Here is a 16,245-nt window from a genome sequence, read left to right as displayed (position 1 = left end):
GCTATACTATAAAAAATGAACTGATCAATTGGTTACATACAATCAAATATTAAAACCAACTGAAAAAAGCTAAATGAACTTAATTTAATTTTACTGCAACCAGACATTTTCGCCTTGCAGTCCTGAAAAATGTTAAGGTTTTGAATTAATTTCACGCTGTATTGCAAATTCATCCCCTGCATGTAGGAGGTCACAGCAAAATATATGTGGGGGTGCAGGTTGAGCATTAAAACCTGAAAAACCTTTATTCTGTAAAGCTGTCATTATGTGCGGGAACGTCTCCTCAGCCGCAGCAAATCAAAGCAAACAAAGGAGAAGCAGGCGAACCAAACTGCACTTGCCCTGCCTACACAAACACAACATCTATTTTTCATTTAACTTCAGAAAATTAAAGCAGCAGGGAGGCTAATAAAATACACAGACACATTTGTTAAACAAACTCCAACTTTACAGCCAATTAAGTGCACACAGACATCCTGGTAGGTTGTTTTCAACCTTTGGGTGGATTTAATAATGTCTCTGTATAATCTGACTAATCTGATTACTTTTTATATCTCACAATTTTCTGCCTTGTTGCATTTAAGATCCAAATTCTGAGTCAGACTTGTTGTTTACTGAATATCACTGCTGGTCATCCATCCATTTTCTTTACACCCTTGTCCCTCAGTGGGGTCAGGAGGGTTGCTGGTGCCCATCTCCAGCTAACGTTCCAGGCGAGAGGCGGGGTCACCCTGGACAGGTCGCCAGTCTGTCGCAGGGCAATACAGAGACACACAGGACAAACAACCATGCACACACTCACTCACACCTATAGGGGCAATTTGGAGAGGCCAATTAACCTGACAGTCATGTTTTTGGACTGTGGGAGGAAACCGGAGTACCTGGAGAAAACCCACGCATGCACAGGGAGAACATGCAAACTCCATGCAGAAAGACCGGGGCCGGGAATCGAACCCAGAACCTTCTTGCTGCAAGGCAACAGCTCTACCAACTGCGCCACTGTGCAGCAACTCATTTCTTAATTATTCAATTATCCTCAGTTCAGATTCTTTATTGTTAGATTAATGTTTAAATCAGCTTCTGATTGTACCAGCGCTGCTAGTATCGCCTTTAACAAACTGGCCGTGTCACATGTAGATCATGTAACAAAACCACTGTCATGGTTACCTGCGCTTAAAACAAACTGACAGGTAATATATTCTAGTTATTAAGGCATTATTTGTGCTTTATTTAACAATACTTCAGACAAAATGCACACACATTTTTACATTTCAACAAAATTCTAAATTTCAGTTTCAAAATGACAGTTTTCTTCAACACGTTGCATGACAGATAATTAATTAAAGATGGAGTAAACATTACATCTGTAAGGATTAAGGTGATTTTAAACACTTTTAGGGCAGCAGTATGTGGATACACAATGTATGTTTATGTATTTGTTCAGTAGTGCCAAACAGAAGCCACCTAGACTTATACTCTTTGCTCAGATGGACAAATGATGTACGTAATTTCTCAAATGTTGTTTTTGGCCATTATTTCTTTAAAGTAACCACACGCTATCATGGCGAAGTTCCTCAAACTGAATCACCTGCCAAGTATTAATTTAAAAGTAGCAGACTGTACCCAACTGCTACTGGTGATTATTGTACCTTTATCTTTATTGCGAACATGATGATCAATTATAAATTATTTTATACGTTTTTGTTTTGATCTGCATCCTGCATTTTTACTGATTATTCCTATAAGTGCTCAGCTTGTCTGTAGTACATTTCCCAGTGTCTATCGTTAGCATGCGCTGTGTTTGTGACGTCCAGTCATCGGTTGTTACAGCGATGCTTCCTGCGTCTTTCAGCTTTTAACTAATTTACAGTATTTACATATTTTTTGTGTCTTATCTATCACTCTGTTGCCATTTGTTGTTCCTGTTGAAAACCCAAAATGCTGCTGAATAAATGATTTAATAGTAGTTGATGATGGATCTTCCATTACAACTTCATCAGGTGAATTCATGTTGAGCGCAATCAGCTAGTGCTCACGAGTTAATGGTCTCTTCAATGAGAAATATTGTTTAACACATAAACTCCAAGCCAGGCGAGAAAATGTATTCTGTTGTTTTGAAATTTCTGCTTTTGCTTCTTAAACTTTGCTTTAAATATTCTACAAAGACAATAAGTGAACAATTAAAACATAAAACATCTCAGACATTTTATTTTCAAAGTGTGTTAGATATTTAAAACATCTTATTTCCTCTTTTCTCCCTTCTGTTCCGACTTATTTCATCTGGGTTGCTCCTATGTCAGTTTTTATTCGCAAACATTTCGGAGAACTTCAAGACGAGAATGAAAAGTAAATCAGTTGTTTACCCCCTTCTCTCTCGTCCCTATTTCATTTCCTCTTTTGTGTCTTTTCTTCCTCCTCTCCCTCTGTCCATTTTTCTCTCTCAGGTGTGATCTGTGTGGGGAGTCACTGTCTAGACAACTGATTATACCGAATAATGAGGGAGAGGGGGTGGCGGGCGACGAAAGGAGCTTTAAAAGGAGGCGAAGGAGGAGGAGGTGAAGGAAAGAGAGTGTCAGACAGGGAGAGCGAGGTGTAAGGGGAGGAAAGAGGGAGGAAAGGCAATCTGCGGGGGATTAAAAAGAAAAAACATAAGAAAGAAGAATAAGGACGGAAGACGACATAAAAAACAAACCAGGAATAAGGATGAAAACAAAATAACAGAGAGAAAAATACTGAAAAAGATTAAAAATAGAAAGACGGTGCAGAGAGATGAAAGGAAGCGAGTCAGTCACACAAACCGAGCGAACATCTCTGAGGCAGAGCAGAAACCCGGTCTGATCTGTTGTGTTAGGAAACCCTATCAGTCACACAGGCTTTACTCACTCCATGTGTTTGTGTGTCTTAGTTTGGTGATGAGTAATCAGCGAACCCAAAAACCTCCCCGACACACACACACAGTTACGCACACACACTGTAATAGGCTTATCCAGTGCTGCAGTTTCATCCTATAAACTGGGCCTTTTTTTTTCTCCGTCTCTGTTTAGGATGAAAGAAAATTGTCTCTGTTAAGACATTTGCCACTTCCACAGAAGCTTTCCTGTGGGTGTGCAAGAACATTTTAATTTTGTCTGTATTTAGAAACAGATTAAATGAGCTGGGCAGTCTGCAGCACACAGACGTCTGATGGCTGACACAGTTTATCTGCCATCAGACGGCCGGAGCAAGCCAGAGCAGAGCTGCTATTGACATTTTTCTTGGGAAGTCCATTAAAGCCACTGTTAGATAAACTTCCTCAGCCTCATGGAAAGGAAACAGCTCTCATCCTCCTGCGTGTTTGTCTCTTCTGTTAATGCAGCAGGGACAGTGGAAAGGCTCTAAAAACTTTAAACTAGGTTCAACTTTTGTCGCAGTGCAGCAGAAATGAACTGAGATGCGGAGTGTTTGCCAGTTCAATAAAGGCTGACTGGCCTCATACACCACCTATGTCTGAAGACAGTGGAGGCTCAGGTTAATAGATGAGTCAAAAAACCAATTGTCCTATTTCAAACCAACAACCAGTGATGTTCTTTCTACAACTGTTCTTATGTATTACAAAGGGCTTTTGTCTCCATGACTCAGATAAGTCTTAGAACATTAAATAATCCCTTTAATCCTAAAATTGATGTACTTTAGGTAGCCTAAAGGGGAATACAGTGTCCTCAGATTGCCAGGGGAGTTAAAATTAAAAGTTCTTCAGCAGATAAATCATGTAATTTTATTAGTGGTTCACCAATTGTAGTTTTCTGGACAGTCACCGATTATGGATCTTTAAAAAGCCTGACCTGCTGATTCCGATTTTGGCCAATGTTGATTTTTGTGTGTGTGTGTGTGTGTGTGTGTGTGTGTGTGTGTGTGTGTGTGTGTGTGTGTGTGTGTGTGTGTGTGTGTGTGTGTGTGTGTGTGTGTGTGTGTGTGAAATGTTGCTAAATATTGCAAGAAAGTTACTGACTTGGCAACAGTGGAGTGACTATCGTTAACTGCAAATATAAAGGTGTGACCTGGTGGGCCAGTCTTCCAGCCAAACAGAAGAGAACAGCAGCTGATTTTAGACCTTTGCTGAGGTAGATATGATTGGTGGACATGCTTCACATGCAAGTACCAGCCAACCACCGATCTTCTACAATTAAGGAAATCGAGGTCAATTTATTGGCTTGACAATTTATCGACCCACCCCTAAAATTATGTTTTCTTAATACCTACAACAACAAATATGTAAGGGAATGAACATTGATGTGGATGATGGTGCATAGCATCAAATAAAAGTCAATCCAACCCATCAATCAATTTATCCATCCATCCAAGTCTCAGCAGACAGGTCCAGATGTCCCTCGTGTCTTAGGTCTTCCTCTGGGTCTTCTCCCAGTGGGACATGTCCTGAATACCTCACCAGGCAGGGCATCGTATGATGCCTGAGCCCCTCCCAGATGACCGAACTCCTTACCCTATCCCTAAGGGAGAGCGCAGAAACCCTGTGGAGAAAACTCATTTCAGCTGCTTTTCTCTATCATCTTGTTCTTTTGGTTACGACCCAGAGCTTATGACCATAGATGAAAACATCAACACAGATTGACCTGTAAATCAAGAGCTTCGCCTTCTGGTAAGCTCTGTGATGAGAGTGCAGCACCAATCGTCCTATCAGTTTTACAGTCCATTTTCCATCCTACATAAACAAGACCCTAAGAAACTTAAACCCCTTCACTCTCACTCTGACCTAGAAATGGCACTCTGCCCTTTTCCAGATCAAGACGAGGGAGGTGCTGATTTTCTTTCTTGACACTTTACACTTGGCTGCGATCTGCTCCAGTGAAAGGTGGAGATCTGATGAAGCCAACAGAAACTAGCCTGGTAAAAATCATCCCTCTTATCCTAAGCCATTTGCTTCATACACAGGTTCTGGACCATTGGTTACTGAGAAACGATTGCTTACTGGATGCGTGGACTGTGTTGAAGTTTTCAATTTCACTAAAGTTTGCCTGTGACATATGTAATGCACCAATTTGATGCCAAGTAGCTTACCAGAAAAAAAACGTCTTAATGCACATCTGCTGCAAAGGCAGATGTGCGGATCTGAACGAGGCAGCTATTAATATTTGGAAGTGGGCCAACACGAACTGAACGGCTTCCTTTGCTTCCTTCGCTGCGACTACTAAAACTACACGCAGACTACAATTCTAAAAGAGCGCAGAAAATCAACGTCATCATTCACAACTTCTCCTTCTGTTCGCTGATTGGCCCGGTTGAAAAACGACCAGAAGCAATCCGAGTCAAGGGGAAAAAGCCCAGACTGTGGTGTACGTGAGCATTTTTTTGAGTAGAGCTGCATGAGAAGTCAACAGCCAGGCTAAACAGAACCACATCATCTGCAAAAAAGCAGAGATGCAATCCAGAGGTCACAAAATTGATTCTCTCTATAACTTCACCGCACGTAGAAATTCTGTCCATAAAGGTTATGAACAGAATTGCTGACAGAGAGTATCCTTGTTGGAAACAAGACTGGTCAAACAAGGACTCATACAGATGGGTAAATTCTTGGAAATATTGCTTGGCTTTCTGGATATTGCTCTACAATTAACAGATGAAGCAGATTAATAATTTCATTGGTAAAGAAGCTTCATTATTTATTATCTTCTTCTTTGTTTAATCTTTAAATAAAAATTACAACATGCTTTCTTCTTCTTCTTCCCGATGCTCCCCTGAAGGATTGTAACAGTGGTTCACCTGCTTCCATTTCACCCTAAGTTTTGTGCTTTCAACATTCTCTTTCACTATGGATCTTTAACATTAAGTTTTATTTTTAAAAACCACAAACCATCCCTTATAAAATCCCGACATATCAAGTATATAAGTATGGTAAAACATACCAAACTGTTAATGCAAAGTGGGAAATGTAGGTAAAGTTAGTTTTAAAATTACAAACATGTCAGTAGAGTGGGGAAAAAAAAACCCAGATCATCTTACAGTGACGGGCTGCACAGTGGCGCAGTTGGTAGAGCTGTTGCCTTGCAGCAAGAAGGTTCTGGGTTCGATTCCCGGTCTTTCTGCATGGAGTTTGCATGTTCTCCCTGTGCATGGTGGGTTTTCTCCGGGTACTCCGGTTTCCTCCCACAGTCCAAAAACATGACTGTCAGGTTAATTGGCCTTTCCAAATTGTCCCTAGGTGTGAGTGTGTGTGTGCATGGTTGTGTGTCTCTGTGTTGCCCTGCGACCTGTCCAGGGTGACCCCGCCTCGCCCGGAACGTTAGCTGGAGAGGAACCAGCAACCCTCCCGACCCCACTGAGGGACAAGGGTGTTAGAAAATGGATGGATGGGTGGATCTTACAGTGACACCATGTGGACTCAGACATGTATTGCACATTGAATAACAGTTTCCTCTTCAGTTTCCTAACAGAACACATTTTAGCAAATGTACAGCATGTCTTCATGACAAAAACTGAACATGAAAAACTAATTTTACTGATTAATTTAACAATAAAACTGTGTTTTGCATATACTAAACTCTCTTAATGCCAACTGCTAAATGGTGTGGTGTTTAATATTAAATTTATTTATACTCTGAATGTTAAGATGTGCAATCAAATGCAGAAATGTTTCTAAATTCATCAAAGTAATACATTTAGACTGAATATTCATTTAATTCTGTCTTCTTGCTTCATGCCTGCTATTTTAAAACGGTTAAAAATGTTATCTAAAAAGTGTGTTCTCCAAAAAACAGTTTTCTCAAATATAGCCTATTAAAACGGTTAAATGGAATATTCATAGAAACGACCATTAAAATCTACAAATCGTGATTGTCATTTTAAACCAATAAATTCTTGATTGATTTTTTTACGGTTTATTATTGCCCTCTTGTGGCCATGGTTGGAAACTACAGCTTAACTGCAGTAATATAAACATGAGTTTAACTAAAAGTATAGTCCTTTATTTGACAATGCAGATGTTCGTGCTTTAAACTTAAGACTTTGTACGTGTGTCACTAATATTGAGATTTAAAAGTATATACCACATTTTTATTTTTATGACATAATATGCTATAACATCAGCGTTCAGGTTGGTGGTATAAATATTGGCATGTATTAAGACAATTAAACTTGAGTTGTATCATGAGAACTAGGGTACATTGAAAAACAGAGGTCTCAGGACTTACTCAGCATGCTTTAGATGCGCCTTAGCAACTTTCTGCTAACTTTCTGAGATGGATGTGGTCAGCTGCGCAACGGATTGTGGGATTTCTTTGCTCTCTAAGCTGCGATTTAATGGCCGGAGCAAGAAGTCCCCCGGAGACTAATTTGTCTTAAGACTGGAACAGTACTTTTGTCCATCGCTTATGGCGTTTCACATTTTTGCGAGTGCAAAAGTAGTGAATAGCGGAAAAATAAAACTTATTGAATACGGTTGTTTCACATATTATCTTCCCCGGAAACAACGTTCCGCTTTTTAACAGTTCCACAACACCCGTATTAGAGTTGTTTTGCTAGGCGCTGTCATCTCATTTTGGCGTCATGAGTGCTGAAAACTGTGATGGAACTTTGTCTGTGCCTTTACGAAACGTATCGAACTCTATTCAGTGTATCAGAGACCGAGTCAGAGGTAAATATGAAGTTATTTATTGAGTAGGGAATGAAAAAAATACCGTTGCATGCTAATCTTTAGCTAGCGATCAAAGCCGCATGGAGTGTCTCTTAAAATCCGTTTTCCTGTTGTTTGTTTACTTGTCTGCTATTATTGTATTAACGTCAACCCTTTTATTCACCCCAATGTTGTTGTTTTCATATTTCATAGCTCCGATCTTGGCACAACGTATATATTATATGTCATTATTATGATTAACTGCCATTGTTTTTTTTTTAAAGAAAACTACATACATTTTGGGTTTTGATAATCTTTTTTTATTCGCATTCTGTTTAAATTGCTGTCATAAAGCTGCTCTAGTTTAAAAACTACATCTACTTAGACTCTTTAAACCTATACTAGATTATTATATACTGATAGCAGAATATTAAAAACCCAGTTTGTGATTTGCAAAACCGTTATTTGATTGAGGTCGATTTCAGCCCTGTTTTTGGATCTTATTGTATTGTAGATTTTAAACTAGATGATTTAAAGACGCTCAAAGTAGTGGAAAAAGTTTTATATTATAATCCACCTAAAGCGTGTTCTCTGTATTTTTTCCTTTAGATGGAGAATCAAATGAGAGAGACGGAGCATTCAATCTCTCCAACTTCTGGGACACTTTGAGTTGAGTCTTCTTAACACAGCTACCATTTTCTGGACACCATGTAGCTTAAAGTGACCTCCCATCTTTTATCACAGACCCCTTTTGCACATTAAGATTGTAATAGCTGTAATAATGTACAATGCCAGTTTCTTTCAGAATAGTTCTCATTCATGACACTTTTGTCTTCACACATCATCGCACATTACAATAAAGCATTACTTGACTTTCACATAAAAGTATAATTTAGTATCTGTTGAATATTTTGAAAAAGTTTCCAAACTTTTTTTCCCTTTTCCTCAGACCAGGCAGTGAAGGTTGTGTCCCAGGAAGCAACTAAACTGAGCCTGGCCTTCTCCAGACCCCCTCTGCCGTCTTTACAAGTCAGTTTGCTATTTTCAACAAAAATAATCGTATTAGATGCTTTTAGAGAACATCTAAAAGCATCTAATTGTTCTAAGTTGTTTGTTTTAGGAATTCTGTTAATTTTCTCCATGTTGAATGAACTTCCTTATAAAAGTTTTATTGTATCCTAAAAACAAACGTGCTTGTCTTGCAGGATGGAGAAAAGCTGTCAGAGTTCATATTGAAAAGCGTCCTGACGCTGTCGACTGTGTATTACTGGCTACCCAAAAGCCAAGGTGACTCTTAAACTGTATAAAGTCTGATTTTTATTAGCAAACAAAGTAGATCTGAGTAAAAGAGCAGCATTGGGTAGTAACTAGTTACATTCACTCAATTACTCAATTACTTGACTAATTTTTTTGAAAAAATTTACTTTTAGAAGTGTTTTTACTGTGCTGTACTTGAGTAATTTTATTATAAAGTATTTATTCTTTTATTTGAGTAAAAGTTCTGGATTTTTTTACCCACTGAATGAAATGCAAACAAATTTTTGGTTTTAACCAAAAATTCACCAAACACAGACACACACCTGCAGTTTTTGTTAAAGTTTATAAAGTTTTTAATTTGTTTTTTATAATTTTTTGTTACTTATATGAGTTATTGTCATTTTGGTCCTTAAAATACCAAAATGTCCACTTAACTTGATATTTTGGTTCATCTGAATATGTATTTATTAAATATTAAATGATTCATAATTTGATCAGTACTTGAAGAGACTTTCTACCAAATACGTGTTTATTATTACCTGAGTAATTTCTTGGACGGCTACTTTCTACTTCAGTAACAATATGTTGAAACAGTGCTACTCTTTCCTGATTACCTTTTTTGGGTTCTCTGCCCACCTCTGCTAAAGAGTGATTAATATTTACGCCTGCACTGTAAGTCTGGCTGAGTATTTCAGTCCTGTCTGTGCCTCAGGGGTGACGCTACGGCGACAGGTCAGGGACGCCACTGTGGAGGTCCTGGACGGCGTTTTACAGCTTCTGGAGGTCATAATCAGCTCACCACTGCAAAGGTGAACACATCACTGTCACACAAACACCATGGGAGGAATTACAAAGCAGTCAGCCTCCACAATCTCTGGCTGCTGTTTTCTTAAGGCTGTTTGCTTTTTTTTCCACTGGATTCACAAATCAAATTATACTAAACATATCATCCATCAAGTCCAGCAGATTGGAGGAATGTTCACCTCTTTCTGCACTATAGTTTTCCTCTCTTCACCCAGAAGAGCTGACCATTCATGGCCAGAGAAATGTCAAAGGTTGTAGAAATCCCGTTATTTTTGCTTCAATTTTAAAAATTTCCCAACATGTTTCATCAGGGTGACAAATATTCTTTAGTCTTTGTCGAATTTGGCATATCACCACTTTTCTGAGACACATCTCTTGACAATTTCAGATTTTTAGAGGTCTCATAATTTCAAAACTAATCTACTGCAGGGTTTCCCCCAGAAAACTTGCTAAGCCCGGTGGTCGAGGCGGTCCACCATGTTTTTGTATTAAAAGATGTTAAGTTGACAGGAAATGTAAAAGTATTACTGTGTAATTATATGTTGCGGGAAAACATCTCCAGTGAAATGCTATTTAGACCCTCAACTAGTCTAAAAACAACAAATTTGCACTTCTGTTTAATCCAAATTAAGTCAGCAGGTCCATCAGATCCCCAAGAGCTTCAGGGATGTAAACGCCTCATATAATTGTTCGTTTACAAAGATAAATCATTCTCACCGCTCCACAACGCACCTCTAAGTTATTCCTGCGGTTCACATTGAGCTGCACAACCAGAGCTAACGCGGCGGGATTTAAACTCTTACCAAAGGATCATAATTCCTCACAGTAGGTTTATGTAAATATCCATACAGGTCAGCCTGTGTCCAGTTTGAGTGAAAGGAGGCCCGCGTGATGCCCGCTGAGGTAAAGCAGCGGCAGCGCACGAGGCAAAGCGCAGAGGCGCCAGCTGTATGATTGGTCCACGCGCTGTCAGCTTTAAATGCATAAACTATAAACCTATCTATTATAAACCTAACCTTTAGGAATAAATCTGCTCTGCTAGTGAAATGCTAAGAGCAAAAGAGACGCTTGCAGTCCGGCTTTAAAAAAAGAAAAATCTTCTTTTTTTTTCATTATTATTATTTATTATTACTATTATTTTCCTAGAAACGTAAACAAGCAACGCTTAGCTTGGCGGTGGGGCTAATACAGCATGGCGGGCTGCCAGGATTATAATACACTGGGGGAAACCCTGCACTGTTTTGGAATTTGGAACTACAACTTATTCATAGCTCAGATTTAATTTACCTCTTTTTGAATATATCCACCACAAGTCAAGTTTATTTTTGTAGCAATCAAAGTCAGCTCTAAACAGCTGGGATTCAGCCTTGATTTAAAGGAACTCAGGGTTTCAGCTGTTTTGCAGTTTTCTATAAGTTTGTTCCAGATTTGTGGTGCATAGAAGCTGAATGCTGCTTCTCCATGTTTGGTTCTGGTCCTGGTTCTCAGGATGCAGAACCAGGAGATCTGAGAGGTCTTGAGGGTTGATACCACAACAACGTTTGGTCATTCATGCTGTCTGCAAGCAGCCCGACACTAGAAATATTATTTTTACCAGAAAAACAAAACAGGAAGTTGTTGGATATCTTCCCTCATTTGAATGCAGCTTCATCATGTCCCTCTTTCTGCTCTTCTCTCTGCTGCCATTCAGCCTGACCCAGGAGCAGATCACGTCCACTGGAGGAGTTTGGTCTGCCTGTGATCGCTTTGCTCGGATACCAAAAGGTAAGCACAAACAAATAAAGCAAAACTCAAATGCAAAATGTTGACCAGCTTTTTTACTCAACACTGAACTTTTTTTTATATTACCATTATTAATGTTTGCATATTTTTTTACTGCAACTTTGCTTCTAGTTTGCAGATAGTCATATTTTGTTTTATGGGTACAATATTTGTCATAAACACTGAAAGTATGTATCAAGTTTTCCACATTTATAGTGAAGGCCATTTGTGGCCACTTATGACTAAATCAATTAGTTAAGATTTTTGGGCTGTAAAAAGTTTCTTTTTTATTTCCATATTCATTCCTGTGAATAAACAGTGACAACAAACCTACTGACACTGATGACAACCTGTTTTACAACAACTGGTAAACATTCTGCAAAGACGACCAAACAGATTTGGTCTGTTATATTCCTATAAAACCATAGGACTATATTTGCACACAGTTGTTGCTCAGAGGAACAATTGGAAAACATCTATCAGACAATAAATAGCATATAATAAAAAAAAACCTGCTGGTTGCATAAATATTCATACCTTTAGCCCTTAAATCCCAAATATTGACCATTTTCATTTTAAAATTTCCTGATCTCCTTTGTTGCCCTCTGTATGAATCAGAAGATTAGCACAATATACCTACACTATTTACTCTTAAAGGAAGCTTGGTCCCATAGACTCCCGTTATAATAACATATTTCTCATATTATGTTGTCCTCAAATAGCAACAACGTTTTGGATAAAGAGTCTTAAGCTCATATTTTTTACAAGGTATTTAATTCGGGGTGAGTTACACCCACTGTGCTTTTTATTCGTGTTAGTATTTTGATATTTGGTTAAAAGAAAAATCCTAAGAGAAGACCTTAGATTTCCAGATTGGGTCGAACTTGTTTTACCACTGTCTGGATCGGCCGTCTGTTTTACTTACTTTGACACTCAGAGTTCTTAACATGTTTATTGTTGGGGAAAAATGTGTATTTTACAGACAATAAGGAAGCCCTGCTAGTCGTTCTATCATCTCAGTCTGGAGTTGTAAAAGATGCCGTTGAGGAAATGGAACAGGTAAACACTAACAAGCTTTTCAAAGTTTTTCTTTATTTGTCAAACAAAAACCTCATATTTTATATAAACTTTTAGTTGTTTCTGTATATTTAAAAAACTAATTTTCACACAGTAACCCAGAATCAACAGCTGCTCTCTCCTTCACATTCACAGGTCTTATCTGAAACCCAGGATCCGTTCGGCGACTTCCTCATTGACGACCCGGACGACGACAATCCTCGAGGCAACCAGGACGTTTACCTGTCAGAGAAGGACCGGCAGGTGATCAGTGCGTGTCAGGGGTTAATGAAAGCAGCTGCAGCCTGTCTGAGGAAACTCAGGTCAGCCGTCAAGGCCAACGGTGACGCTGCCGAACCTCAGAAGGTCGCTCAGCTGGACGATCTGGCCGACATCAGCAGAGAAATCAGCCCCAGGTAAATAGACGGTGTTGTTGTTTCTGCTGGATTTTACAGAGAAAATGAGAAAAGTTGCAACTAAAAAGCAACTTTGCAAAAAGTTGATGATGGTACATTAACTAAACAGATTCCTGCTGATTAAATTACAAAATTAAACCTAAATATGTTGGTTTTTGCCAACTGGTTCAAGTTATTTGCAGGATGTTTAGACTTGTTTTGTTTCCTTCACATGATGTCAAAAGTTTAGTTTTTTTAAACTGTTCACTCCCATGAAGATATTTCTCTCAGCGTTGATGTTTTCCTTCGTAGTGTGGACGATCTCGCCCTCTGTCTCTACCCACCCATGAATTACACTGGAGTGGAAAACCACGTAAGACAACCCTGCATTCTTCCTGATCTGAAAAATAGAATGACATTCTTTGTTTTCCTTCAAAATAATAAGGGTTTTGTTTATGAAGCTAAAAAATTCAATTTTTGATATTCTAGACATTTCCATAACCTTGGCATTGAGTTGTTTTGTTTTTTTTACTTCTGAAGAATAATGAACATTTTCTTTTTTTCCATTTAGACGTCTAAATTGGCAGCAATTTTAAGGAAATTTTTGGAACTGATTAGGTAAGATTCATTTATCCACAGTAGCTTGAATCTGTGAAAATCAAGAGTGCATGATGATATGCATTATTTTACAACAAATAAGATTTTTCTTTCATGTCACCAGTGAAATGATCTGTCAGTGGAACCATATTTTTCTTTTATAAATATGAAGGGATTTAAAACAAGTTCCAACATCTTGATGAAAAGTTACTTTTGTCTTATATTAAGTGTACTGAGATATTAAGTAGTCAAAGATACTTAAGATTGTGTTTTTGGAGCCTGATAAATGCAGAAAACAGTTTTCAAATGATAATTTCATTTATTAAGAGGACAACGCTGTCCAAACCTCCTGACCCTTTAGGAAAAAATAACTGCCCGTCTTTTTAAGTCAATAACTGATCAAATTAGAAAGCTGGGCTTCATTTCACAAGCCAAACCCAGGTGAGATTATTACTTCAGAATCAACTTTAATGTTTATGTGTGTGAACGTTTTGGTTTCACATGCTCACAGTGTACAGACATAAATATATTAACTTTACTGGAGATTTAGAAAATACTAAATAAGAATATGTACATGTATTAATATGCAGACCCAGTACTTTGTGTGAAAATAGTGCAAAAATGTTTATCTTGTTTTACAGCTGCCTACTCAGGCTTTAAGGAGTTGATTTTGTTTTTCAGACAGAAAACCTGGGGGAAGAAACTGACTGGTTTTTACTAGTTAGACTCTGTTGACCTGCAGATATAATAATGATTTAATGGGATATTTATGATGGCTGAAAGGTCTCAACACTTCATCAAAAAAGTAGAAAATCAATCCATGAGTCTGAAAAGGGTCACAAAGTGAGATCCTTTAACATTCAGCAGCGATGCATTAATGATCCCCGAGAGTTTCTGAAAAATATTATTTAGACTGACGAGACAAAAGTTGACCTTTCTGGAAGGTTTGTGTCGACATACGTCTGACCTAAAGCTTTCAGAAACAGTCAAACATGGTGGAGGCAGAGTGACGGTCTGCAGCTGATTCTATTTTACTCTCGCCTGAACCTTCAGAGACACATAAAGACAGTTATAAAACCAGCCTTCTGTCACCTGGAGAACATTTCCAGGATTAGAGGACTAATGTCCCAGCAAGATCTAGAGAAACTCATCCATGTGTTTATCTTTAATCACATTTATTACTGCAACAGGTCTAACTAAAAAAATCAATCCTGCAGCTGATCCAGATTGCTGCTGCTGGCGTTCTGACTAAAACCAGGAAGATGGAGCACATCACCCAGTTCTGAGTCCAGAAATACAATCATTCTCTTTACTTTACATTTTGATGTTATGACTTTCTGTTTTATCATGTACTTGCCTTTCCCTGGCCAATGTCACAGAGTTGAAGCAATCCTGAATTTTTCTATCTACTAGAAGACCCTGCAGGAGACGGCAACTTCTGAATAACTCAAAAAACAAAACATGATGTTTGAAAACAACTAGTAATAAGGTTTAGGATCAATTAGTTTTAACACAGCGCCAGCTTGGTTTTGAACAGCTTTTTTCCCTTAGTGACTGAAATCAACATTTGAAAATGTTTTTTTGTTTTTACTCAAAGCAAAAACAGAAAAATTCAGAGGGCTGCACAGTGGCGCAGTTGGTAGAGCTGTTGCCTTTCAGCAAGAAGGTTCTGGGTTTGATTCCCGGCCCCGGTCTTTCTGCATGGAGTTTGCATGTTCTCCCTGTGCATGGTGGGTTTTCTCCGGGTACTCCGGTTTCCTCCCACAGTCCAAAAACATGACTGTCAGGTTAATTGGCCTCTTCAAATTGCCCCAAGGTGTGAGTATGTGTGTGCGTGGTTGTTTGTCCTGTGTGCAGCATTAAAATGGTTTGTATCTGGTAAATGTTGCTGCTTTAGTGATGACAGCTTTGACTTGTGCTCACCCTCCAGATCCAGCCATGTGTGTGGAGAAGCAGAGCTGACCTGGGTTCAGTTCTTAGAGGGAGCCGTCGACCACAATGTTCAGAAAGCCAAAGAATTGGTTGAGCTGGACGGCTGATTTCCTTTAATAAAACGATTGTAACATGCATCTAATGGCCGCCTTTGCAGAACCATTGTTTTGGTTTATGTAAAACCTGAGCGCCAGAAAATAAAAATGGGAACAAATTACTCTGGGGGAAAAAAGACTATATAAAATCTGGAAATACATTATGTCTGTGTAATTTCCAGTTTGTCTCAGCTCATTTTTTGTTGGACTTGAAATGTTTTGAAAGTAAAATATTTTTTCAGAGATGTTAAATTAAATAAAGTCAGAGGATTTGCTTTCTTTTTGCTGTTTTGCTCTTTCTTTTACAACTGAATATTAGAGCCAGACTGAAAGATTTTCATTTTTTGAAAATAATAGTTATGACAATAAAATCATAATGTGACGAAATCATAACATTAGAAAAAAGATGCACTTTTGTCAGCAGTTAAAACTGTTTAATCCGTTGTTAACATGTGGTAACCTGTTTTTCCGAGCCGCCTTTAAAAGCAACATGAGCGCTGCGGAGCTGCACAGCTGTGTTAGAATCATGGCAGCAAACCAGCAAAACGCAAAGAACTTTTCACAGTTTTCCCCCCAAACTAACAGACTGTTTAGTAAAGCTGTTTGATGCAGGTGAAGTTAGCTAAAAGATGACTAGCTAGCTAATATCAATACATCACCTTAAGCTTGTTAACAAGTAGCTTATAGGCTAAGTTGTTGTCTATGTTCAGCTACAGATTCATTTTGCCCCCCAAAAAGTCGA

At 38.5% G+C, this 16,245-nt stretch overlaps 1 protein-coding gene across 1 annotated transcript; it reads left to right on the top strand.

The window, feature by feature from the left end:
• The first annotated feature begins 7,302 nt into the window (after window positions 1-7,302).
• On the top strand, window positions 7,303-15,550 carry ccndbp1 (cyclin D-type binding-protein 1). The gene is made up of 11 exons (XM_081606843.1): window positions 7,303-7,627; window positions 8,216-8,275; window positions 8,556-8,635; window positions 8,812-8,893; window positions 9,576-9,672; window positions 11,358-11,431; window positions 12,411-12,487; window positions 12,641-12,900; window positions 13,192-13,252; window positions 13,451-13,497; window positions 15,407-15,550. Exons 1-11 carry the CDS (start codon window positions 7,540-7,542, stop codon window positions 15,513-15,515), a joined length of 1,035 nt encoding a protein of 344 aa, XP_081462969.1. The 5' UTR covers window positions 7,303-7,539; the 3' UTR covers window positions 15,516-15,550.
• Window positions 15,551-16,245: the final 695 nt, after the last annotated feature.

Source organism: Poecilia reticulata, chromosome 5, assembly GCF_904066995.2.
Source record: "Poecilia reticulata chromosome 5, P_reticulata-male-v2, whole genome shotgun sequence".
In the NCBI taxonomy this organism is placed as follows: domain Eukaryota; kingdom Metazoa; phylum Chordata; class Actinopteri; order Cyprinodontiformes; family Poeciliidae; genus Poecilia; species Poecilia reticulata.
Note: the sequence above shows the minus strand (reverse complement) of the source record. Positions and strands in the feature narration are given on the sequence as shown.